Source organism: Monocercomonoides exilis (genome assembly GCF_001643675.1).
Source record: "Monocercomonoides exilis strain PA203 chromosome Unknown scaffold32-1190040, whole genome shotgun sequence".
Classification (NCBI taxonomy): domain Eukaryota; phylum Preaxostyla; order Oxymonadida; family Polymastigidae; genus Monocercomonoides; species Monocercomonoides exilis.
In genome coordinates, this window is record NW_027150577.1 from 1,016,922 (window position 1) to 1,044,277 (window position 27,356).

General features: G+C 46.4%; 3 protein-coding genes across 3 annotated transcripts; 2 read left to right on the forward strand and 1 right to left on the reverse strand.

Annotated features, from left to right (window-relative positions):
• Nucleotides 1-11: 11 nt before the first annotated feature.
• MONOS_12930 (putative polyketide synthase) lies at nt 12-16,467 on the forward strand (the record flags this gene model as incomplete). The annotated part of the gene is made up of 5 exons (XM_067865593.1): nt 12-29; nt 99-348; nt 468-4,560; nt 5,122-9,803; nt 11,322-16,467. The coding sequence occupies 5 exons, from the start codon at nt 12-14 to the stop codon at nt 16,166-16,168; spliced, it is 13,890 nt and encodes a 4,629-aa protein (XP_067724757.1). The 3' UTR covers nt 16,169-16,467.
• A 95-nt stretch (nt 16,468-16,562) lies between these two features.
• On the reverse strand, nt 16,563-17,914 carry MONOS_12931 (putative RING finger protein 113A; the record flags this gene model as incomplete). Its single annotated transcript, XM_067865594.1, has 8 exons — nt 17,765-17,914; nt 17,637-17,696; nt 17,521-17,588; nt 17,390-17,468; nt 17,228-17,348; nt 17,012-17,156; nt 16,881-16,956; nt 16,563-16,772 (listed from the first exon to the last, which is right to left on the reverse strand). The coding sequence occupies exons 1-8, from the start codon at nt 17,897-17,899 to the stop codon at nt 16,563-16,565; spliced, it is 894 nt and encodes a 297-aa protein (XP_067724758.1). The 5' UTR covers nt 17,900-17,914.
• Nucleotides 17,915-19,893: 1,979 nt separating this feature from the next.
• On the forward strand, nt 19,894-27,356 carry MONOS_17812 (uncharacterized protein; the record flags this gene model as incomplete). Its single annotated transcript, XM_067870769.1, has 2 exons — nt 19,894-19,909; nt 19,981-27,356. 2 exons carry the CDS (start codon nt 19,894-19,896, stop codon nt 26,811-26,813), a joined length of 6,849 nt encoding a protein of 2,282 aa, XP_067724759.1. The 3' UTR covers nt 26,814-27,356.

The following is a 27,356-nucleotide window of genomic DNA, read 5'->3' on the forward strand; positions in this document are numbered from 1 at the left end:
ATTCTCAAACAATGCAAGAACCCAGACTCGTATGTTATCGATAACTTGTATTTATACTCAAATAACATGCTTCAAATAAAATTACCTCTATAAATTAGTACTTTATTGCAGAGCCCGAGATCTTGAAATCTCAGAGCTTTGTTGATGCACTTCTTGTTAGAACGGCAATTTCACCAAATAAAATTGCATTTTCGTATCTAGTAAATGGAGAGACAATGGGAAGACAAATGACTTATGCTGAACTGAAAACTCGAGCGCAAGCTATTGCTTCTGTCCTTCAATCAAAAGGATGCTCAAATAGATGCTGCCTTATGCTGTATCCTTTGGAAGGATTGGAATTTATTGAGGGTTTAAACATATTAATATAGAATTTTCATTTACTTATTCAATATTTATTTGTTATCAATTTCTCTTTTTCTAATAAATTCGTTTTTGATGATTAACGTTTTTTTAATTTCTGCTTTCAGCCTTCTTTGGAGTTATGTTTGCGGGTTGCATTGCTGTTCCATGTTACCCTCCAGATCCTAGTCGTCTTAAGAGAACAATGGCTCGTTTTCGAGCAATTATCGAAGATGCAAAAAGTCCGGTTGTATGTACAACTAAATTTATGATGGGAATGCTGAAACCAGTGATTGCTTCCGTTCCTGAATTTAATGATATCGAAATCTTGTGGGTTGTTACGGATGAAATTGAAAGCGATCAATCTTCTAACTGGATTAATCCTCGCGTTAACAAAGATACAATTTGTTTTCTTCAATACACTTCTGGTTCAACCGGTATTCCAAAGGGTGTCATGGTGTCTCATGGAAATTTAATTGCAAACGTTAAAATAATTACAGAAGGGTTTCACTATCATCCTTCATTTACTGTGCTTTGCTGGCTTCCATTGTATCACGATATGGGTCTTATTGGTCACGTATTTGGACCTATATGGATTGGATGCCCCACAATAATTATGGCCCCTACAGATTTCTTGAAAAAACCGTCGCGCTGGCTGAAAGCGGTATCAGACTACCGCTGTGCCGTTGCTGGAGGGCCGAATTTTGGATTTGAGCTGGCGATTCGGAAGACGACGGAAGAGCAGAGAGACCAACTTGACTTGTCGTGCTGGGAGATGGCTTACTGCGGCTCAGAGCCAATTCACCCGAAAGTTGTGGAGAACTTCTTTTCGTTTTTTGGGCCTGCGGGTGCCAGGCGGAATATCTTCACGCCATGCTACGGCTTGGCTGAAGCGACGCTGATGGTCACGTCGCACACACGCGGGACGATCCCACGGATGTTGATGCTGGACATGGACTCACTCGCACAGGACGAGGCTGTGATGTACTACTACCCGAAGGAGACAGAGCCCGACGGGTCAAAGGCAAAGTCCATCAAATACTTGATGACTGCTGGAAGAATTGTGCGCGGCGTTTGCGTGCGAATCGTGTCGACGAAGCCGCCTTTTGTTGCTCAGAAACCAGGAATCGTCGGAGAAATTTGGGTCACTGGAGAAGCCACTGCGCTTGGCTACTGGGGACGAGAAGACGCTACGCGCGAGGCGTTCAGGGCGTTTCTGGCATCAGGCGAGGGTCCCTTCTTGCGAACAGGCGATTTGGGCTTTTTGAACTGCGGCGAGCTGTTTATTTGCGGAAGATTGAAGGATATGATGATCATTGGAGGAAAGAACATCTATCCACAAGACATAGAGACAGCAGTGGAGATGCATGTCGATGAGATTCGAGGCGGTTGCTCTGCTGCTTTTGCGCTGGATGGTGTTGAAGCAGAGAAGATCATCTACGTTGCAGAGACGAAGACAGACGTGGAGGCAGAAGAAGGAAAGGACATTGTGCATCGCATTGTTGATATTGTCTCTGCACAATGCGAAGTGGCGCTTTCGTGTGTTGTTTTAATCAAAGAAAGAACGATTCTGAAGACAACATCTGGCAAAATCCAGCGGCGTGCCACGAAAGAAGCATTTCTCAAGAACGAGCTTGATGTGCACTTCAGCTGGACAGAAGGGCAGCCATTGGGCCCATCGCCAGTTGATCCCAAAGAGAAGAAGAAGAAGCAACAGCAGCAGCCAGTCATCTCCACACCTTCTCCGATCCTGATGCCTTCTCCCACAATGTCGCCCAGCATGAAGCAGCCCATCCTCTCCACAGCCACCGCACTGGAGTTGGAGTACCGCGATTTCCTGTGCAAGCGCATTGCAGAGCGAACAGTCACAGAGCCTTCTCTTGTCGACCCCAACGACACATTCTCCTCCTTCGGCATCTCATCCAGCGAAGGACTCGTGCTGATCGGAGAAATCGAAGACCACATCAACGCCAAGCTTGCTAATTCTGTGCTGTATGAGCATCCAACCATCGCCACACTGTCGCACTATCTGGCTGAGCTGTCTATCGCCACAAATGCCCCTCGCTATCAGCGCCTCGGCCAAGATGCAGACAGAGCAGAAGAGCTGAGGGCAGATATGAATCCTGTGCCGATGGACCAGAAAGACATGTTCAACTTCGATGGACTCAAACGCAAAGCGAACGAAGCAGCAGAATCAGCTTCGGCTTCTGCTTCAGCATCAGCATCAGCTTCATCTGATGCCTCTATCACATCTCCTTCTTCTGTTCTGTTTCCTTCAGCTGACTCTTCTTCAGACACAGCAACCACAGTCAGCAGCGGTGAGTCTATTGCGATTGTCGGTATGAGCTGCCGTTTCCCTGGTGCCCACTCGACACAAGAGTTCTGGAACAACATCTGCAACGGAGTAGATTCCATCACCCGTGTGCCTTCCTCTCGTTGGGATGCTGATGCATTCTATTCACCTGCTCCATCCACACCTGGCAAGATGAACACACGAATGGGCGGCTTCATCGACGGCATCGACCAGTTTGACAGGCGCTTCTTTGGCCTCACAGCAGAAGAGGCAGCAGCGATGGATCCACAACAGCGTCTTGTGCTGGAAGTGGCTGTGGAAGCAATCGAAGATGCAGGAATGCCACTAAACGAGGTGCAAGGATCGATGATGGGCGTGTTTGTGGGCGTTGGTGGATCAAGCGATTACACTTCCATGCAGCACAACCCATCTTCCTTGTCGAAGTCAAGTCCCTTCACCGCAACTGGATCATCACCTGCAATTGTATCTAACAGACTGTCGTATTTGCTTGATATTCACGGACCTTCTGTTTCGATGGACACTGCGTGCTCATCATCTCTTGTTGCGTTGGATGCTGCCTGCACAGCCATCAGAAACGGAACATGCACCTCTGCACTGACAGCAGGCGTGAATGTGATCTTATCTCCGCTGGTGTCTGTGAATCTCTCACAGGTCGGATTTCTCTCACCAGACGGCCACTGCAAAGCATTTGATGCCTCTGCGAATGGCTATGTGCGGAGCGAAGGGTGCGGGTGTGTTGTGCTGAAGCCGCTGTCTGCTGCGCTGCGGGACGGCGACCGCATCTACGCGTGTGTGCGCTCGACAGCAGTCAACCAGGACGGCAAATCGAACGGGCTGACTGCACCCAACCCGAAGGCGCAGGAAGAGTGTCTGAGAGCAGCAGTGGCAGGGGCGTTGGTGGACGGCGCAGCAGTGCAGGTGATAGAGGCACACGGGACAGGCACAGCACTCGGTGACCCCATCGAAGCCAAAGCAATCTCACACGTTTATTGCCCACCGAACAGAAATGCTAAGAATCCGCTGCTTGTAACTGCAGTGAAGTCGAACATTGGCCACTCTGAAATTGCTGCTGGAATGGCTGGGCTGATCAAGACAGCGCTGTCTATCTACACAAAAGTGATTCCTGGTGTTGCCCTCTTCAGAGAATGCAACAACGCCATTGACGAAGAGCAGCTCAAAATACAAATCGTGAGAAAGACACAGGAATGGCCAGAGCTTTCTGTTGGAATGGTTCGATTGGCAGCAGTCTCGTCCTTTGGCTTTGGAGGCACCAATGCCCATGCTGTACTGCAAGAAGCACCAAAAACAAAAGATGATTCAGAGACTGAGCCAATTATGCAGAAGAAGGATGCAGTTGGTGCCAGCATGTCACCACCACCTGAATCATCCTCATCTCCAAGTGGAAACGAGAATGAGAACTCACTTCCTGTTGTGCTTCCTCTGTCTGCAAAGACACAACCATCGCTGAAGCTGCTTCTGTTTGCCTTCAAAAAGTACCTGAAGGAAATGGAACAGAACAGCTACACATATTCTCTCCCATCGCTTGTCTCTCCGCTGTTCTTCAACCGCAATCACCATCCAGAGCGTGCAGCTGTCACTGGACGGAATGTGGAAGAGCTTGTCGGCTCGATCGATGCACTACTCAGCGACAAGCCACCAAAAGTGGGCGGAGCAACAGGCAGAGCAGCAAGAAATGTGGGCGCAGGCACAAAAGTTGGGTTTGTGTTTGTGGGACAAGGAACAGCATATCCACACATGTGCCAGGAGCTGATGAAAGTGGAAGGACCGTTCAAAGACACGATGACAAAGATACAGAAAATGATTCTGGAAATCAATCCTAAATTGGACATTTTGAAAGAGATGATGTTAGACAAAGAGAACAGCCGACTGAGTGCATCTACAGCAGTGTCTCAACCATGCATATTTGCAGTGGAGGTGGCGCTGGCGGAGCTGGTGAAGTCGTGGGGTGTGGAGGCGTCGGCAGTGGTGGGGCACTCGATTGGGGAGATTGCAGCGAGTGTGGTGTGTGGAGCGATGAGCATGGAGGAGGCGGTGCGTCTGGTGGTGATCCGTGGGGAGTGCATGAGCCGAGCGAAGGAAGGCGGGGCGATGGCGGCAGTGGAGATGTCAGTGGAGGAGGTGATGAAAGTGCTGGAGAAGTGTGGAGTGAAAGAGAGCTCGGTGACGATTGGGGCGTGGAACAGCCCAACATCGGTGACGCTGTCGGGAGAAGCAGGAGCGATGGACAAAGTGCTTGGGGAGCTGGAGAAGACAGGAGTGTTCTGCCGGAAACTGGATGTGTCGTCGGCGTTCCACACGTGGTACATGGACTCAGCGCGAGAAGAGCTGGAGAAGCGACTGGGGGTTGTGAAGAACACACATGGGAAGATTGCGTTTGTGTCGACAGTGAGTGGGGAAGAGATTGATGGAGAAGAGCTGACAGGAGAATATTGGGGAAAACAAATCAGATCCCAAGTCAAATTCTGCAAAGCTATCGAAACAATGGAAGAAAATTTGAAAATTCGCACTTTCATTGAGATCGGACCTCATCCAGCACTCACACGAAACATTGCAAGTTGTGTTGAAGCAGCTGCCACATCATCTGCTTCGGCGTCAGCCACAATTATTCCCACTCTTATTCGAAATGAAGATTCATCAGTTGCCATCTCCACAACCATATGCCATCTTTACACAGCAGGAATCCTGCTTCCACAGGCTGTCAGTGCAATCTTTGGCATTGTGCGCAAGCCATTCTATGAGACACCATTTATTGCATCTCATCCACTTCCACTCACTCCATGGAACCACGAGCGATGCTGGGTGGACACAGTCTCATCAGAACCCTTCAGAGCAGCTGCACTCCTCTCAAAAACAGCAAGTGCGGTTGATCCACTGGCTGAAGATGCCTCATATGAAGAGCATTTTGTACCTTCTTCATTGCCAGCCACAAGAACAGGATCAAAGAAGGACAAGAACTTTGTTGTGCTGCTGCCGCAGAAGGAGATGACCGAGCCAATGAAGTATTTGGTTGAACTGTTTGCCAGAAAAGGAGACAGAGTGGTGTTTGTTCTCCCACCAGCCACTGCGCATCACTCATTCAGCAAATCAAACGAGAAAGGCAAACAGGAAAAGAAACAGGCAAAGATCGAAATTCTGACACCACAAACAAATGAAGTTGTGAGAAGCTATCTGTCTGGATTGAAGCCGAAAGGAAGATCAACTTCAGCTTCAGCATCATCCTCTTCTTCTTCTGTTGTGGAATGCCCAGACCAGTTTCTGTTTCTGCAGACCCCGTCGGATCCATCTCGGTTGCCGACGCTGTTTGAGATGATGGGCACACACTTCATCGGAGGAAGTGAAAGCGAAGGAGCATTCTCTGTGGTGTATGGCTGGGCACTCGACGGAGTGTCGTCTGATTCGAGTGAGTTGAAAGCACCCACATCAGCCGTGGCAGCCACCTTCCACACGTTTGTGTCGTCGTGGATTGCACACTTTTCGAGTGTTCCTCGTCTGTTTGTGCTGACAGCGGGTGTGGCACCTGTGGAACGCACAGGAAATGCCCTGTCGAGCACAGCTGGATGCAGCCACTTGACACGCTTGGCTGATCTGCAGAAGGAGAAGACAGAAGACGCGAAGGATGTGCCAAACACACTTTCTGAGGCGCCTCTGTGGGGATATGCAGGGAGCATTGGAGTGGAGTATCCAGACTCTCACTGCAGTGTGGTGGATGTGAGTGCTGCACCCGAGGCATCAGCTGAGGATGTGGCTGTGTTATATGCTGAACTCCACTCAGCTGCCGAGCAGAGCGAAGATCGAGTGGCCATCCGCGAAGGCAGCAGGCTGGTGGCAAGACTCCGAAAGGGAGCAGTGTTTGGGAGCGAGCTGGAGAATGAGGAGAACAACTTTGAGGCAGAAGAGCAGAAACAGCATGGAGCAAGGAAAGGAGAGAGCAGTGGAGCATATGTGATCACAGGTGGATTTGGCGGGTTTGGGCGAAGAGTGGCAGCGTTTCTGGCATCGTCTGGTGCGACAGCGATTGTTCTGGTGGATGTTGCGATTCCTCCGCCGTCGTCGCCAGCAGGCACAGCCGTTGCGACGCTGAAGTCGGCCTTCAGCCGGTGCAAGTTCGACGCGATTGCATGCGACGTGGGAGATGCACAGACGCTGCGGAAGAAGCTGATGGAGGTGCCATCCATTGGTCCCAAACTGCGCATCCGCGGGGTGATGCACTGTGCAGGGCTGTTATCGCAGAAGCTGATTGTGCAGTTCAACGAGGAGGAGATGACAAAAGTGATGCGGCCGAAGGTGGAAGGAGGATGGGCGCTGCACGAGATTGCGTTGGAATCTGCGCGTCTGTCGCCTTCTGTGCTGAAGCACTTTGTGGTGTGGTCGTCGATCTCTGCTGTTGTCCCCACACACGGCGAGGCTGCATATGCATCGGCCAATGCGTTTCTGGATGCCCTGACACAATACAGACGATCAATTGGACAGCCATCCACGTGTCTGAACTGGGGTGTGATTGGCGATGCAGGAATGATCACAACACAGTCATCAGCCACGCTGAATGCGATGAAAGACATCGGCCTTGGATCCACACCGATCGACACAGCAGTCAGAATTCTATCACACACACTTCAGTTCCCTCCAGCAAATGGGCAGCAGCAGGTGTATCGGCTGGACTGGCAGAAATGGTTGGAGCTGCACCCAGCAACAAGAAGATACGATGAAGTGAAGCCACGTCCAATATCATCAACAGCCAGCCTGCTGGATGCATACGAGCAAGCAGGAGCATCCGATGCATCAGCCTCAGCATCTTCTGCATCTGCTTCGAGTTCAACGTCTGCCTCAGGAGCAGCAGGAGGCATTGCACGAAGCTTTGAGGAGATCAAAGAGTGGCTGCTGGATGCAGTGAGCGAACATCTGGGAATGAAAGCAGAGGAGATCTCGCCTGAAGAGCCGTTGATGCAGTATGGCCTGGACAGCATGGGAGTGATGTCGCTGACACGGGCACTGTCATCATATCTGGGTGTGACTATTTCACCCACACTTTTGTATTCATACAGCACAGTCACACAGATCGCATCACACTTTGCAGCTTCTGATGAAGAGCTGGCTCAATCATCTGCCTCTGCTTCATCATCGTCATCTGGTTCATCATCATCAATTTTGAAGAAGGAAGCATCACTTGGCAAGTCATCTCCACTCGACTCGTCTCTGGCAATTGTGGGAATGAGCTGCAGATATCCAGGCTCGTGCCACTCGCTGGCTGAGTTCTGGTCGTTCCTTCAGACGAAGAAGGATGGTGTGATTGCAGTGCGACCAGACAGATGGGACATTGAGACATACTTGGCGAAGGACAACGACACGCAGGCGCCTGGAAAGATGGTGTCTCCGTGTGTTGGGTCATACGATGAGATGGACAAGTTCGATCCACACTTCTTTGGGATCTCTCCGAGGGAGGCAGAGCGGATGGATCCGCAACAGCGTCTGGTGCTGGAGTGCAGCTGGGAGGCGCTGGAAGATGCAGGAATTGTGCCAGAGTCGCTGAGCGGGAGCGACACGGGGGTGTTTGTGGGCATCTCGTACTCAGACTACGGAATGATGCAGAACGGGAGCATCAATGATGTGAACCCGTACTCTTCGACAGGTGGGGCACTGTGCATGGCAGCCAACAGGCTGTCGTATCTGCTCGATCTGCGCGGGCCGTCAGTGGCGTGTGACAGCGCGTGCTCGTCTTCGCTGTCTGCGCTGCATCTGGGCGCAAACTGCATCAAGCAGGACGAGTGCAATCTGGCCATTGTGAGTGGTGTGAACTCAGTGCTGCTGCCACACGGAGCCATTGCCCTGACGAAGACAAGTGCTCTGTCGCCAGAAGGAAAGTGCAAGACATTCGACTCCTCTGCCGATGGGTTTGTGCGTGCTGAGGGGTGCGGTGTGGTGATCCTGAAGCCTTTAGCACAGGCTCTGCGTGATGGCGACCGCATCTATTCGACGATCCTGGCATCGCTGCTGAACCAGGACGGAAGAAGCAATGGACTCACTGCACCGAACGGACTTGCACAGCAAGCGCTGCTGAAGGGTGTGTATGCGAAGGCAGGAATCGATCCGTCGGAGGTGTCGTTCATCGAGACACACGGAACAGGTACGAAGCTCGGCGATCCAGTGGAGGTGCAGTCACTGTGTGCTGTGCTGTGCCAGAAGGGCAGAGACGCAGAGACAGCTCCACTGCATTTGGGATCAGTGAAGTCAAGGATTGGCCATTCAGAGTCAGCTGCTGGTGTGGCGTCGCTGATCAAAACGAGTCTGACGCTGTGGAAGAGGAAGCTGACACCGAATCTGCATGTGAAGGAGCCGAACGAGATGATTGCGTGGAAGGAGTATCCATGTCTGCATGTGCCAGTGGAGTGCAGCACACTCTACTCGCAGGAGTATCTGAAGCAGCTGAAGAAGCAGCATCTTCCTCTTCCGCAATACGATGTGCCTGAATCGAGTGAGAAGAGCAACGAGGAAGAAGAAAGCGCTGCAGGAGAAGACAAAGGCACTTTGTATGCAGGTTTGTCTTCATTTGGATTTGGTGGGACGAATGCACACATTGTGGTGCAGAGTCCACTTTCGTCGTGGGAGCCAAAAAGACACAGCGGAAAGCAGTCGAAACGGACACACTTTATGCTTCCTCTGTCAGCACGCTCAGACAGCGCATTGCAGAACCTGGCTGGGAAGTATCGCGACTACATCTTGTCATCAGCATCTTTGAGGAAGATGAAGAAGAGCCAGGCAAAGAAAGAAGGAGAAAAGCGGATTGAATTCTTTGATGCACCTGCTGATCTCCAGGCTGCTGATTTGTGCTACACAGCTGCCTTCAGAAGACAGCATCTGTCGCATCGTGGATGCTTCTGTGCATCATCACTCGAAGAGCTGGCAGAAGAGCTCGACCGCTTTGCACGACAGGCACCTGCACCAGAAAGAGCGAAGGGAGAGCCAGCAAAGACAGCCACCGTGACTGGAACGCTTCCCGTTTCAACAGTTCAGAGACGTGTGGGATTTGTCTTCACTGGACAGGGATCTCATTGGCTTTCGATGGGAAAGAGATTGATTGAGAGCGACCCAGTGGTGAAGAGGACAATTGCACAGATTGATGCACTGGCACAACGTGTGTTTGCTTCATTGAAAGCAGAAGATCCAAAGAGGAAAGTATTTGAGTTCTCCATCATGGAGGAGCTGATGAATGAAGATGAGAAGGAATCACACATGAAATCAACAGCAGTGTCTCAACCATGCATATTTGCAGTGGAGGTGGCGCTGGCGGAGCTGGTGAAGTCGTGGGGTGTGGAGGCGTCGGCAGTGGTGGGGCACTCGATTGGGGAGATTGCAGCGAGTGTGGTGTGTGGAGCGATGAGCATGGAGGAGGCGGTGCGTCTGGTGGTGATCCGTGGGGAGTGCATGAGCCGAGCGAAGGAAGGCGGGGCGATGGCGGCAGTGGAGATGTCAGTGGAGGAGGTGATGAAAGTGCTGGAGAAGTGTGGAGTGAAAGAGAGCTCGGTGACGATTGGGGCGTGGAACAGCCCAACATCGGTGACGCTGTCGGGAGAAGCAGGAGCGATGGACAAAGTGCTTGGGGAGCTGGAGAAGACAGGAGTGTTCTGCCGGAAACTGGATGTGTCGTCGGCGTTCCACACGTGGTACATGGACTCAGCGCGAGAAGAGCTGGAGAAGCGACTGGGGGTTGTGAAGAACACACATGGGAAGATTGCGTTTGTGTCGACAGTGAGTGGGGAAGAGATTGATGGAGAAGAGCTGACAGGAGAATATTGGGGAAAACAAATCAGATCCCAAGTCAAATTCTCAAAAGCAATTGAGTATATGATCAAGTCACCACTTCACATCAACACATTCATCGAGCTTGGCCCACACACATCGCTACTGGGCTATATTAAGCGTGTTGCTGCTGTGGCTTCATCAGCACCATCATCGATTCAGCTTGTGGGATCATTGCGCAAAGGAGAGAATGAAAGTCTGTCGATGCTGTCAGCATTGGGACATTTGTTCTGTGGAGGAATGAAGCCGAAGTGGAGCCAGGTGGGTGGATACGATGGAGTGTTTGTCCGAGCACCAACATATGCATGGGATCACGCGAGCTATTGGCTGAACGACTCGATCATCAGCCACTCAATCAGTGCGAGGATGTCACCAATCACAGGAAAGATGGTCAGCGGACGATCGAATTCAGCAGAGCTGGCCAAGATGCAGGGAATGGACTCACTCTCCATTCTGAACGGAACACCCACAACACATCCACTTCTCCGCTTCCACACAGAATATGCAGGAGGCATCCACATCTGGGAGACTCCGCTGAAGAAGGACGAGTCTGCACGTCGCTTCATCTACGACCATTATGTGATTGGGGCAGTGCTTGTGCCTGGTGTGACATACATCGAGATGGGTCTTGGACTGTCAGCACTTCTCAATGGAGACGGACCACACACGATCACAGACATCCGATTCGACAAGCCGCAGTTTTTGAACGTGGAAGATCCACGACACTACCAGATCCATCTGGTTCCAGTGCCAACCACATCGAGCGAGGCTGTTGGAACAATCGACATCTATTCACGTGCACCAGTTGCAGAAGACGAAATCAAATCTTCTTCTGCCTCTGCATCTGCCTCAGCATCATCTTCTGATAAATCAGGTGCCAGTGGAGAAGACAGCTCGAAGGTGCAGTGGACACATCACGCATCGATGACAACACACTTTTTGAGAGAAGACGGCTGGTATTCTGCGCCAAAACAGGCCCAGCTGCAGAAGAAAGTTGATCTGAAGAAGCTGAAAGAGCGATGCCCGAACGAGCTGACAAGAGCAGAGTATTACGACGAGCTGTTTGAGAGAGGACTGCAGCTGCGAGATCGGTTCAAGGGAGTGACAAATGTGTATCTGTCAGACACAGAATGCTTGGCAAGGATTCAGCTGGCAGAAGGAAACGACCGAAGAGGAATGCATCTGCACCCGACGATGCTGGACTCTTCGCTGCAGTGTGCAGGAGCAATGCTTCTGTTCCACCGCACGCTGACCGACAAGCGGGGCATCTACTTGCCAGTCTCACTGGACAAACTGCATTCGTGGCGCCAGTGGCCAGATGTGGTGTTTGCGTGGGTGCGTCTGCTGTCCTTCCAAGAGAACTCGCTGCTGGTGGACATCACAGTGTATGACGAAGATGGACTGGAGGTGGCTGATATCCACCACTTCCGCTGCAGATACGTGGAAGACACACGAAATGTGGAGGACGACATGTATAACGTGATCTGGACAGAAAGCTTGCTGAAGGCAGAGGACGAGATTAAGCACAAGGAAGCAGAGGATGAAGACGGAAATGCTGAAGAAAGAGAGAAAGGAGATGATGGTGAGATAGAGAAGATTGTACCAGAGGGAGAGAAGAAAGCGAAGGAAAGCTATGTTGTGCTGCTGTGCGGCAACGAAGAGACTCCACAGAACAAAAGAGTGAATCGACTGGCAAAAGCGCTGACCGAAAGCGGATTCGCTGTGTATCGAATGTATTTCAGTGAAAATGGATCCGGATTTGATGGAAAGAAGAAGATCGCTCGGGTGAGGATGGTGGAGAAAGAAGACTACGAAAAAGCGCTGACACAAATTGCAGAGGCTGCTTCGAAATCTGGACGAAATGTTTGTGCAGCCATCATTCATGGAGCATTACTGAATGACGAGACACTTCTTGCAGCTGAAGGCGCAACAGAAGCTACACTTCACAAAGTTCAATATGATGGATGCTTGTCTGCACTTCAGATTGTGCAGTCCATTATGACTCAAACTGCTCCTCCTCGTCTGTTTATTCTGACAGCAGGAGCACATGATATCAAGTGCAGAAACAATGAAGCAGCAGCACTTGTTCAACCAGGTGCGTTCTCTATGTGGGGCTTTGGAGGAGTTGTGCAGAGCGAATGCCCAACATTGCGTGCAACGTTGATTGACTTCACAAACACCGGAAAGGACGAACTGGACGAAGAAGAAGCTAAAACATTTGCACAGCTGGTGACAGTTGGCTCGCTTCAACAGAATGTGATTGCATCGATTGCAGCAGCAGACAGTGAAGCGTTGAGAGAGGAAGAAAATTCATCAGCATCGAATGAAAAGAAAGAAACAGCCAACAATGGAACAGCATCATCACCTGCAATGCTTGCACTCGAACAGAATATTGCTCTCTCGCACAATCGTGTCTTTGTGGATCGAATTGCAAAGGCACAACGTCCAGTTATTCCAATTTCAACAGAAATGGCTGGCTTCGATTCACCGCTAGCATGGAGACTGGAGATTGGCAAGCCAGGCAATCTGCAGACTCTCCGTGCTGTGGAGATTCCTCCAATTTCAGCAGATAAATGCGATCCAGTTACACACAGACGAAACCCAGAAGCTGAAGAGCTGGAGCTGAAGGTGTATGCAGTTGGAGTGAACTTCCGAGATGTTCTGAAGTCGATGGGGCTGTATCCAGCAGAATTTGACGAGACACTTTATTTGGGAGCTGAATGCTCAGGTATTGTGACAAAGGTTGGAAAGGATGTGAAGAGCGTGAAAGTGGGTGATCGTGTTGTTGTTTGTGCATCTTCGTGCTTTGCGTCATATGTCATTGCGAAGGAGGCCTACACAGCTGTTATTCCAGAGAACATCTCGTTTGAAGAGGCTGCATCGCTTCTGGGTCCGTTTTTGACTGCTCATTACGGACTGGTGACTGAAGCTCGCATCAAAAAGGGAGAAAAAGTGCTGGTGCATCTGGGATCTGGTGGTGTTGGTATGGCAGCGATCATCATCTGCAACTACTTTGGATGCGAGGTGTTTACCACAGCTGGGTCGCCAAAGAAACAAGAAGTTGTGACAAAACCTCCATTCAACGTGAAGCCTGAAAACGTGTTCAGCTCTCGAACGCTGGCATTTGTGGATGGAATTCGTGAGAGGACAAACGGAAGAGGAGTAGATGTGGTGTTGAACTCACTGACTGGTGAAGGGCTGGAAGAAGGCTTCAGATTGTTGGCACCACGCGGACGATTTGTGGAGATTGGCAAAAGAGACATTTACAACAACTCGCGAATTGGAATGCAGCCATTTGCACATAATGTGAAACTGATAACTGTTGCTATGGACGGATTATTTGATAAGCACACAGAGGTTTCTTCGAATGTTATGCATGATGTTATGGATCTCTTTGCAACTAAAGCTTACACTCCAATTCCATACATTGCATATCCAATAAGCGATGTGACGTCCGCTTTCTTGCTGATGGCTGGAGCAAAGCACATTGGAAAGATTGTGTTGACATTGCACGATGCTCCTGCTATTCCTGTGGAAATGCGTCCAATTCGCTCTCTGACTGCGAAGGAGGATGTGGATGACGGTGCATTCGTTGTGACAGGAGGATTGGGTGGCCTTGGCCAAGCTCTTCTTCGATGGCTGGCTCAGCGAGGAGCCACACAGCTGGCTGTTCTGGAGATGCGAAGTGAAGAAGAGATGAGAGAAAGAGACAAGACAAACACGATTGGCCGATGCTTGGACTCTCTTCGTCACCACGGATGCCGAGTGGAGGTGTTTGTGACAGATGTGTCAGACAAAGCGAAGTGCAAGGCAGCAGTTGATGCTGCACGGAAGTCATTTGGAAAGATTGTTGGAGTGTTCCATCTGGCTGGCATCATCGACGACTGCCTCATCGACCAGCTGGACGTCAAGCGATTCCTGCGTGTGTGTGCCCCGAAGATTGCAGGAGGATGGAATCTGCACGAAGCAACACTACCCGACAAGCAGACACTGCGATACTTTGTGCTGTTTTCGTCTGTTGCAGCTATTCTTGGACAGCCAGGACAGACAAATTATGCTGCTGCAAACTCATTCTTGAACGGTCTTGCACAATATCGAAGATCTGCTGGTCTGCCTGTGACATGTTTGAATTGGGGTCCGTTGAGTGGAGCTGGAATGATGGCGCGAAATGAGGAGCTGACAAAAGCAACAGAAGCACAAGGCATCCACATGATCACAATCAAACAGATGCTGACTGCAATGCACATCATCATTGACAGAGATCTGAAGCTGCACAAAGAACCAGCAAAGAAAGAGAAAGGAGAAAAGAATGAAGAGACAGCAGAAAGGAATTGCTCAGAGTGGTCGACTGGAGTGCTGCAGGTTGACTGGGAAAGGTGGTTCAGCCGCAACCCATTTGCTGCGAGATCACCTCGTTTCTCATATCTTTCATCGAATTCTGCGCAGGCAAGCCATTCAGCCGCACTGAAGCTGAGGAAAGCAGTGCTGAGCGAACAGAACGAAGAGAAGCAAATAGCAATGCTGGGAGAGGTGCTGACACGACTGGTGAGTGCAGTGACTGGACTGGCTGAATCAGCAATTCCGGCAGAGCGACCTTTGAACGAAATGGGCTTGGATTCGATGGTGGCAGTTGAATTGAGAGCACGGATGGACCAGGAGATCGGATATTCAGTTCCAATTGTGACATTCGTGCAGGGTGCATCTGTGAAGGCTGTGTGCGAAAACATTCTGGAGCAGATGAAAGGCTCTTCACAGTCTTCATCTTCCTCTGCCTCTGCCTCTGCCTCATCATCTGCTTCATCGTCTTCTGCTTCGAGTAGCGCAGGTGCGAAGAGCGAAGCGATGGTGGAGCTGACGAAGGGATCAGGAGCAGTCTATGCTATTGTGTGCCAAGCAGGTGGAGTGGCATCTTCAATGAACGGACTTGCAAATCATATGACACAAATGCTGAAGAGAGGCGTGGTGGCATTTGAAGATCCATCACTTTATGGAACAGCAGCTCCATTCAAGTCAGTGAAGGAAATGGCCACACAGTACATTGCACTGCTGAAGGAGAAGCAACCGAAAGGCCCATATTCATTGTGCGGATTCTCATTTGGTGGCTTTGTGGCACAAGAAATGGCACATCAGCTGATCGAGAAAGGCGAAGAGGTGGCAACACTGTCGCTGGTGGATCCTCCATCACCATCTCTGTGTGGTGCGAAGACAACGAGAGGAAGATCAGAGACATGTGCTGTGCTGTTGATGGCAGCCGGAGTGAAAGGAACAGCAAAGGTGAACGACAGTGTGGCAAAGCGAGTGATGAAGCGGTTGAGCGAAGTGAAGGAGGATAGCAGCGAGGCAAGATGGAGCGTGTGTGTGGAAGAGCTGAAGAAGATTGGAGTGATCACAAGGCCAGGAGAGGAAACAGTGCTGAAGAAGACTTGGACAGTTATTGCCAACGAGATTGAACTGCTTCCATCACATCACCCAGATATCATTGCTGGAAGCAGTGGATCAACAACTAAATGCATATTGTACCAGCCGCAGCAGAACAAGAAGTTTGTGAAGGACTTGTTGCTTCTGGACGAGGCAGAGAGCGAGTGGCGCAAGATTATTCCATCTCTTCAGGCTGTGCCTATTCCTGGAGATCATTGGACAATCATCGGTGCAGAACTTATGGACGAGACAGCTGATCTGCTGGCAAAGGCGGAACAGTGAGCTTATTTAAAGGAGGGTTGTGACTAACGATGCGCTCTGCATTGCTCGTTTAATAATGGCAAACACACTCTATTCAATTATATAATTTTTTGTTCCAAAAATTTAATGTTTTCGTTTGTATTTATAATATAATACAGTTTTTGCCATGACTGGATTTGCGGAGATGGCTGTTTAGCAGATTCGAACGCAAAATGCCAGGACATTTCGTTTCTTTTATGGCAAATTCTGATCCTTTCTTTCACAAGCACACTTCTTCGGCATCTCAAAAAATAATAGTAAATAATCATTTTTTTCAATCAGTCTTTTTTTTGCTTTGAAGTGTGAAATGTTTTTTTTTTTTAAAAAAAATATGAAATGAATTTAAAGAGAAAAGCAACTTTTAACAAATTATCTGTCAAGGAATTTCCTCATCCGTTTCTCCTCTTTTCCGCTTTGTTGGCTTTTCTTGCACTTGTTCATTTGAATCACCAGCTTCAACTTCATTTTCCTTGATAATTTCATTGGGTTCTTCTTTTCTACTCTTTTTTTTCCAAACTTTATCAAGCCATTTCTGCGATTTTTCTGTCATTAGTTCAAGTGCTGCGTTGAATATTCCATGAGTTGGCTTTTGATAATGAAATGAAGTAGAAAATAAATAAAAATTGTAAAAATATTTTATCAAAATTTAAATTTTTGTAAATCCTAAAAAAGAAAAAAGAAAAATAGAAGCAACCTTACCGCATGCTGCACATCTTCCATCTTTTGCATAGTGTTGTAAAGCACAGGCTTCGCAAAAATAGTGCTTGCAACTTTTAAAAATTGTGGAGAAAATCGAAAATATTTGCATATTAATAAAACTCAAACTTGGTAACAACCGGATTCTTAAAACGCTTCCGACAAATAAAGCAAGCAAATGGAATTCCATCGAGTTCTTCCTCAGTGTCTTGAAGATCATCATCAGCCTCTTCTCCTGAAAGTCCACTTTTCATTCTGTGAAGAAGTGCTTCTTCTAAATTTTCAAATTGTTCAATATTGTTGAAATTAACTTTTCATTCAAAATAAACATGCATGAAATCAAACCTTCTGATTTTTTCTGTGCTTCCCAGTCTTTCTCAATTTGCCATCCTGTTTTAAAATCTTCTCTCGTATGCATGAATTTACAGGCGTCTCCAAATATGCAAAATCCTGTTTCGAACCAATCCTAAAATCATTCAATATCAAAAAAACTTTGATTTATAAAACCTTACAAATATCAGGTTGATAATCAAAATATGATGTTACTCGTATGTGGGAACTGGCTTTAACTGGTCCAAACATTGGTCTTTACAAAATTAATTTCAAAAAAAAATAATTTCAAAAAGCAAATGAATAACCGTTTATTTGTTCGATTTGGGTCGTCTATTTCGCATGTTCTTCCTGAATCGTCAATTGCAGCGCCAGTCTTTAAAATTGCATTAAACAAAAAATATTATTTATTTTGAAGGCAAACAGAATCATTAACTTCGTGTCGAGGTATAATTTTATCTGCATTTACTTTTTTTATAGAATTCTGATGACGAATCATAAAATCATATGAAAGTTATTGTATGAAAGCAAAAAAGAATTTTAATTGCGCACTGATGAAATAGCAAGTCCTTGAGAAGTAATTTTAATTGGCTTTTCCAACGTTTCTTCATATTCTTTTATTTCTTTAACAGGGTCATCATCAATATGAGGCTTTAGCTGAGATGACTTGGATTTTTTCTTAAACATAGAAAAAATTGATCAAGAAATAATATATTAATTATTTTTTTCACTTCTCAAAGATATAAAAAAATGTGTTCGAAAAAACGCTTATTGAAGGAATATCAAAATATCTCTTTTTATACTAAATTTGCATCTTTTATCATTAACACAGTCATATTCAAAAATTATAACAAAAATGAGAATCAAAGAGACAACACGAATTAACAAAATAATTAAAAATAAAACAATTTTTTGATAAATGTCTCATTCATACACAAAAATACTCAACATTCATTTTTTATGATTTTGACCTATGATAAATGCTCATTCATTATTTCTTATTCATTTGATTGAATAAAAACATATTAACAATTATTGAAAAAATACACGCGGCATTAAAGGCAAAAACAGAACATTATTTTTATGATTTCATTTCCGTTAATTTTAATAAAAGAGGTTTTCTGTTTAATTTTTTACAAAAATTAAGAAATGATTGAAAGATTTTTTTGTTTATTGATGAACAAGCTAATTTTCAAAAACATGTTTGATAACGCAGAATTTTCAGCGTTTTTGAAAGAGTCATTTCTCGTGATTTTTGAGCAAAATTTTCAGTGAAAAATCAATGTACATTAAGTTTCATTTAACAAGAAAATTTATAAAAGAAAATAGGTATATTTTTCGAGCAACTGATTCACTTTTTTGTAATTCCTTCTTGTAATAAGCTTAAATATAATATTTTGATCGATATTCAAAGCAAATATGAAGTGAACTATCTATTTTGAGAAAAGAAAGGACGCAAGAGATTAAACTTAAACAAAAAATTGGAATGAGAAATAAAACATTTCAAAAAACTTTTTTCTTCAAAATTATTTTTCTGATCCAATAGGTGTAATATATATAACTAATTTTTCGTCAACAAACCATTTGCGACATCAAGCAAACAAAATTGATTTTGTTTTTTTATTTAGAAGGATATATTTCCTTGACTTATATTATGTTATTGTTGCTTTGTATTTGCTGTTTTTATGGCGTTGTTAGCTGTAACGAGATAAACAATTGTTTTTTGAAAGATTTTGGCGATGAAAAGAAATCAGAAAGTTTAACCACTTTCACAAAACCACAAATAGCTGATGCACACATTCTGTTCTACAATGCTTCTTCTGCGATGATTCATGTTGATTTTTGGACTGTTCATTCGGAAGATCATGTGTTTGTTGTTGATGAAAAGTCCAAAACGAAGTTGGTCGATATCCGCTTTTGCATGAAGCACTCTTGTCCACAGCACACCCTTTTCTTGTCGAATGGCTTTGTTTGGGCATCGAATCTGAGTTTCGTTTCATTCGATTGCAGATGCTCAATTCCATCGATTGTCTCCTCTGCTCCAGGATTTGAGAGCCAAAATGAAGGGAAAACTGTCTTGGAATGCAGTGCAATCAGTTCACATGTGATTTCAACAACATGCCCCTTTGTGGGTGATTGTGGCACTTCATTTGTGTCTTTGGAGGATTGCCACTTTTTCAATGTCACACAACAGAAAAGAGTGAAAACTGTTTCTTTGTCCAATACAAAAGCGATTGTTGACAGCTGTGATTTTTCGGATATGACAACACCATATTATGGATGCATTGTCAGTGGATTGCTTTCAACAGGAGGTTTTGCAGTGTTCAACACATCTTTTCGAAAATGCAGTTACAGCAAAACTGTTGTCAATACAGTTACAACAAATGGAACAGAACCTGTGTTTTTCTCTGACACTTATTTCAATTGCAAATCTGAAAATGATGGAGGTGCCATTTATCATCGCATTAACTATCCAATGACAATTGAGAGATGTATGTTCTTTGAATGCAATTCTTCTTTGAATGGAGGAGCAATAAGATCCAACAATGATCCAGCACTTTATGCATTAACCATCAACAATACAATTGGTGAAAAATGTGCTGCCACTCTTGTTGGAGGGTTTTTAGTGAGTGATTATCAGAAAAACATGCAAATGCGAAACACAAACATTTCTGATTCACATGGAAAAGAATGTGGGTGTGTGTATTTGAATCGGTATCCTGGAAATGTTTCAATTTCATGTTGTTATTTGAATAATTGTTCTGAAGAAGGAGATAGAATACCTTTGAGTTCAGGAGGCATTTTGATTGGAGATGGACACAACGTGTCAATTAGTGATTGCAGTCTAACAAAATGCTCTGGTCTAACAGTTGGAGGCATTTGCTTTTGGGGAGATAAAGATTGGGGTGGCGATTATACAGGGGTTGTGATGTTTTGCTTCTTTGAAGAAAACTCAGCCAGAAATGGAGGAAAAGATGTTTCAGTAATGGGGGAGTGGGTTGAGAATGCAGACCAGTCAATGTTGATTGAATGCCGATCAAAAACATTGGGATCGAATCGAGTGATGCATGGGGAAAGTGATGTGAGTGAGTGGATTCCATATTTTTATTCTGGAGCGTTGTATGTGAACAGCGAGACTGGAGATGACAACGAGGCTTGTGGAAAGAATGAAAGGAAGTGCAGGACAGTGGGCTATATCCCTGTGTTGGTTGATCCGCAAAAAGCAGAAAGCACAAGAGTGGTGATTGAGTCACCGAGGATTGCAGAGCATGGCTGCAATGTGGCAAACAAGAAAATAGAAATTGTTGGGAGCACAGGTGGAGAGCTGACAATAACAACTGCTCTCGCATCTACTTCACTATTTTCAGTTGTGGATGGACATTTGAGCACAAACTCGATTCAGATCATTCATGATGCTACACAATCGACAGCAGATTCATTGGTGTTCCTTTTGGAAGGATCAGGGTCACTCCATGTGGATGGTTGCACCCTCACGTCAGGGAGCGGACACTCTGAGTCAAATGCATTCTCCAGCTCGATGATAATGCTGAAAGGAGGCGAGGCCACAGTCGAAAACACTCACATCTCGTCATTCTGGCTGCTGGATGCATCGTGTATTTTGCTTTGTGGATCGTGCTCAATGAGAGTCTCGAACTGCACACTGGAGAAGATTGTCCGAAACGGAGGAGAAGGTGGAGGCATTTCTGCAACCATTAAATCTGGTTGTGAGCTTGAAATATGTGAATGTGCATTTGACAATTGCACAGCAAAAGAAGGAAATGGAGGAGGGGTGAAAGTTGTTCTGGAAAGGGGAGGAAGCCTTGTTATTGGTGAATCGACAAATGCCACATCATTTTCTGTGTGTTCTGCACAAAGAGCCAATGGAAAAGGAGGATTTGGAGGTGGGCTGTGCATCTCCAGCATGGCCGAAGATGTGTCGCTCAGTCTGATCAACCTCGAATTTGCAGACAACAGTGGATCAGTGGGAAGGGATGTTTATGCTTCATTGAAGGATCTCAGGACAAAAGTGAACAATGAGACATTTTCATGGGCATTTTTCATCGAGTCGGAAAAACGGGAGAACTCGCTGTGTGGAGTTGATGGAAACTTTTTCGAAAACGATGTGGATCTCTTCATCTTCATCACAGGGCTTCAATCAACAACAATCGGCACAAGTGGTAGTGAAGGCGAAAATGCCATATACTGTGGAAATGATGTTCCCTGCAAAACACTGGATTATTCCATTCAGCAAGCTGCGGGTATTGGAGAGTTGACAATCACGATCCATTTGTCAACCACACTGTCTTCGGAGACTGTTCTGAACTCTCACACAATAAAGTCAGGCAGCGACTCAGAATGCAATCTTGTTGTTAACTCATCACTTGAAGGGCAGACAGGAAAAGTGATCTCGACAACAGGAGTGCTGAAGTTGAACAAGATTGCGTTTTCGATTCCTTCATCGTTTGTCCATTCACAGAACACGCTGATTCATTCGCATTCAACAGCAAGCGAACTCACAGTCAATGGCTGCCAATTTGTGAACCAAACATCAGCTCCCATCTCGTATGTGCTGTTTGATGTTTCTGAAGGAAAACTCAGAATGGAAGACATCACACTTTCATCGTTATCCTTTTCGGGAAAGGTGTTTGCAATCACCCCGTCTGTTGATGCTGAGATCATCTCACTCAATGTGAGCAATTCAGAATTGGGCACAAATCCCTTGTTATCTGTTGATGGATCTGTGCAACCTCAGAATTCCCCATCAGCTCGCAACAGTGACCTCACACCGTCTTTGACTTTCAAAACATGCACATTTCGAGAAATAGATGTTTGTGAAGCAGATTGCTCGGGGATCATCTCGACTGGTGCCTCCATTCCCTTGTTGTTTGATGGATGCACATTTGTGAGCATTTCATCACCAACAAGTGTTGAAGGAGGAGCAATGAGGATCTCGGTTGAAGAGTCTGGGAGCTTTTCAATCAATGGAACGAGTGTGTGCCAAAAGTGCAGCTGCGAAAACAGAAGGGTTGGGAAGGGAGGCTTTCTTTGGATGCATTTCCCTGAAAGCCATGGAGACTTTGCTCTGGGGATGATGAGCCTGAAAGAGAACAGCGCATTCACTGGCCGTGATGTGTTTGTCACATGCAAGGACTTGCTTGAGATTGTTGATCCGTCATCCTTTTCGTTCGCTGCGGCAGTTGCCGAGTCTGAAAGAAGCAATTCTCTGGTGGGCACTGATTCATTTTGGTTTCATTCCCAGGATGAAGATCTGTTTGATTTGGTTCTGGGATATCGAAGCCGAGTCATTTATGTGAACTCGACAAAAGGGATGAACCACATTGGATGTGGGAAACGCTCGTTCCAGTGCACAAGCGTTGACTATGGGATCACACGAGTGGCAGATGGCGAAGAAAGAAGGATTGAGATTGGCGAGGCGGGAAATGTGGGAGGTGAATTCGATCTTGTTCACCTCCTGATTGAGTCAAACAGCGAAGAAACAGCTGTTCTTTCTGTGAGTGGTGCCATTCCAAAAACGAGAGATTGCATTGTTGAGGTTGGAGATGGGGTTGTGAAAGATGTGGCATTCTCACTTCCAGGTGCCTTTGTGAATGGGCACGGCACCTTGTTTGCATTGCCATTTCCCACATCTGTGCTGACTCTCGAGGTATGCTCCCTCGCCAGTTCTTCATCAACCACAATCTCATTCAATCTTGTTCTTCTCAATGGTGGGGATCTTGCTCTGAAGAACTGCAAAATAGAAAACATTGCATCAGCTGTTTCGCTTGTGGAAGTGCTCTATCAAGAGCATCCAAGCAACGAGGATGCGAAAGGACACAGCATTGTGTTTGATTCATGCTCATTTCTTTCGACAACAGAAACAGGGAACACAGCAAGCACAGCGAAGATTGATTCCTCAGACAGTGATGTGTCTGTGACAGTTAAGAATTCGACATTTTTGAAGTGCTGCGCAGACTCGAGCAGTTGTGGCGGGGCATTGTTTGTTGGATTGGGCAAAGGTTCCTCGCTGGAGGTGAACGATTCGAGCATGAGCCTGTGTGAGACAGCAGTCGGGAAAGGAGGAGGGATGTATCTGAACGGGGCAGATGCAGAGCATTCGCTCCTGCCATTTGTGATTTCGAATGTGACATTCTCGAGCAACAACGCAATTGTCGGGCGCGACATGTTCATCCAGTGCGACAACTTGTCCACTCAGATCAGTGAGCGCCACTTCCTTCTAGATTTCAGAGAGCCTCCATTCAACAGACACAACTCGATATGGGGAATGGATGCAGCACTTCCATCACACGATGTTGACATCATCCCCATGGTTGTGATGTATCAGAGCGAGCTGATATTTGTGAGTGGAATTGCTTCTGGCGCTGCTGATGCGAAGTCATGTGGAAGTGTGTTCTCGCCATGCCGTTCGCTGTCGTATGGGGTGCTGCATGTGATCCCTTCGATCTACAGTCAAGTGATTGCAGAATCCGAGACAGCAGTCTCTGCAGAAGTGGTGTTCCGAGATGTGGCTGTGAAGAGCTCTTCATTGAACAGCCACTGCCGTGTGCTGCTGGGAGGCACAACAGCAAGTGAAACGAAGTATTCGGGATTAATGGAGTGCATGGGGAGTGTATCTTTCGAGAAGATGGATTTTCTCTTTTCTGAGGAATATGCCTCGTCGCATGTGTCTGTGTTCAACATCCAGAATGGAGCCACCTCAATCATCTCATGCACATTCACAGGAAGTTCAGAAGCGATGGTGCTCAGCCAGACCCTTTTTGTTGTTTCAGCAGGGCTGTTGGATGTGCAAAAAGTGGTGTTTGACTCGCTCAACATACACAGCGATATTCTTCTCCTGAGTCCATCAGCAAGCACTTACATCAGTCAGATACAGGTCAAGGCGGTTGTTTCAGATTCTTCATTGGTTGTGGCAAATCAGGCAAGTGCAACGATGATTGATGTGGAAATCGACAATTCGTCATGGGGAAAAGGAATGATCACAGCCTCTTCATCGAATGTTTCTGTTTCGTCGTTGACTTACTCCTCTGTGGAGGCTGAAACAGTCATTGTTTCAGCTCATTCGAGCTTGTCGATTGAAAAGATAAAACTCATCAAATCAACAATCAAACAACATGCCATTCTGGTGGATTCATTGGATGGGCAGGTGATTGTCAAGGAATTGTTTGTTGAAAACATCAAACTCTGCAGTGGAGGCGTTGTGTGTTGCACTTCTCGGCAGAATGATTTGACAGAAGGAAACGATGGATTGTGCAGCATAATGCAGGCATCGTTCAGCAACATCACATGTGCATCAAGTGTTGAATCAAAAACAGCAAGTGTTTTTGACTGCTTTTTGAGCAGATATCCGATCCATCTGCAAAACTGCTCAGCTGTGAATTGCACTTCTCATCCAATGAAGGGAGCAATCGCCTCTTTCAACTGCTGTTCAAATGCTTCTTTCGATTTGTGTGTGTTTGATGGAAGTTCGTCAGCCAAAGATGAAGGCTGGAAAAGAAACGATGGAATGAATGGGGTGTGCATGTGGAATGAATCGATTGTGGGTCTGGTGAACTCGAGTGCTTTCATGAAAGACACAACAATCGAAAACTCTCCGTTTGGTGGATTGTCGATTTCTGGTGGGAAAGCAGACATTGAGAAAGGAGAGTTTGCGAACAATAACCCGCAGATCGAAAAATACCCATCATCCAGAAGAAATGTCTTCTGTTCTGATTCCGGAGCATTGGTTGTTTCGAGCCTGAAAGGGGGAGATGGAACAAAGGAGAACTCATCATTGTGGATGTTGAGCGAAGGGTGCAATGTTTCGGGGATTGTGGCTGACCGGTTGTCATCCTTCTTTATTCCTTCATTGGATTCTGTCACCTTTGTGAAAGCAGGAAATGAAGCTGTTCTGACGTTTGTTGGAAGGCTGTTGCTTCCTTGCAACATCTCGGTCAGCCTCACATTTGCGAGAGGGGTCGAGCAGGAAGTCGAAAAATACCAGATAGACAGCGATGATGGATATGTTGGAGAAGAGGAAGTGAGGGCTTCAATCCCTTTGTCTCGATTTGAAAATGCAAGTGATGAAACTGAGATATCTGTGGAAATCTTATTTGGGAACTCTGATTCTCCCTCGTCAACAAAATCATTCATTCTGAAGAACAAGACTGAGCCAAATCCAAAAGGAGATGAAAGGATTGTTGAAGGAGGATACAAAGAAGGAAAATCTTATTGGTTGTTGATTGTTATAATCATGGCAGTTATTTTATTGATTGTTCTTATTGTATCAATAATTTTTATTGTTCGATGGAGAAAGCAAAAGAGAAGGACAGAGGAATTGGAAGAGATTGTGAATGACACAGTGAAAAAGGATCCAAAGCTTATTGAGATGGTGACAATGGAGATGTCTCCAGAGGCACAATGGCGAAGAGCAGAGAAGGAGGCAGAGACGAAGAACGATGAAAGGATAAAGAAGAGAGTGTATGAGAAAAGCCTTGGACATTCAGAGTCATCAGAGCATCTTCTCTCTGAGAGTGGATCGACTGAATATATTCTTGGAAATGACTCTGATAAGATTCCTCAATGGATGCTGGAAAAGGTTGAAGAAGAAGAGATTCGAAAGAGATCACCTTCACCATCCATTTCATCCACTTCCACTACAGACACTTCAGACACAGAATCCACATTTGTTCGCGGAGAGGATCTGTGTCCAACCACCTCGTCCATGTCGAATCTGGTGGATGCAATGGCCTGCTCATGCCCTTACGAGAAGCTGATTGTGGATCTAAGAGATTCGCTGTTCATGCTGCTTCACGGGAGGAACGAGAAGAAGGAGATGGCGATTGGGACTCTGCAGGAGAGGGAGATGACTGGCGCTCAGATCCTGTTCTGGGTGGCGAATCTCGCACTCCACTCGTTTGAGGATGGGGAAGAAGGTCTTTCCTCTCTGGCCAATCTGAGTCCTCATATCGTGCTGTTCTCAGAACATATGGTGATCTGCATTGTGATGCATTCAGACTTCTCTTCTGATGATGATTCAGATTCTTCTTCCATCTCTTCAACAACAGTTGTCACATCTGCCAGCGATGATGATGAAAGTGACTCTCTGCCCTCATCTGCCTTTGAGGATGAAGATGATTTCAAAAAAGAGTGCCTGAGATGGAAGGCTCCTGAGCTGCTGATGAACAAGAAAATGGGAGCAACAAAGGAATCAGTGGCATTTTCGATCGGGATGATGCTGTGGGAGTGCTTGACGCTACAGATACCATTCGGTGAGTATGAAGCCGAAGTTGCTGGGCAGAAGATCATGAATGGGGAAAGGCCAAACATGGAGAATACGCATGCAGAATCGATGTTGATGGATGTTGCAAAAAGAGCAACATCGATGAATTGGCAGGAGAGGCTCACGCTTGGAGAGCTGAAGCGCGAGTTTATTCAGCGGTTTCCGGCAGGAGCTGTAATAATCACAATGTCAGATGCAATTGACATGGAAAGGGACAGGGACAGCAGCGGCAGTAACAGCTACAGCGACAGCGACAGCAGAGGAGGAAGCTTGGAGGAAGCAGATTCGTTGCTTGGAGGCAGTGCACTCTGCTCCGAAAAGTGAAAAGGTTGCTTGGAGTTTTTGATGGCTGAATGGCTTAGACATTTATTCAAAGCGCTGCAAACGGAAGAAAATAATGAAGGCTTGGGGCATGCGAAAGAAAGTCTGTTTCTGAGTTGCTGCATGAACCTTGCAGCACGAATCCGGATTGCCGATCTGAGCTTTTGAGTAAATTTGCTCCTGGAATCAGCTTGCTTTTATACAAAATGCTTTTGCTGTGCGCACGGATGCTAGCCATTCATATTTTTTGTTGGTGCTTATCATAAAAGGTGTTCAAATTCATCCGTTTATATAATTTTTGTTTTGCCTTGCAGCCAAAGGTCTCGTTTGCGTTTATTTGAAAATGCTTTTGTTTTTGAATGAAGATTTGCACGCAATGACTTTGTAACCTCGTTGACGCTCCTCCCTTCCATTTCACCCTCTTTTCATTTCACAACCAGTTTTATTCATTTGAATTTGCTCAAATTTTTAGACTCCGCAATATTGGCAGCAACAGCGCAGAGTCGTTCAGATCAACAAAGCAGACCTTGCAAAGCGGAACGTGAA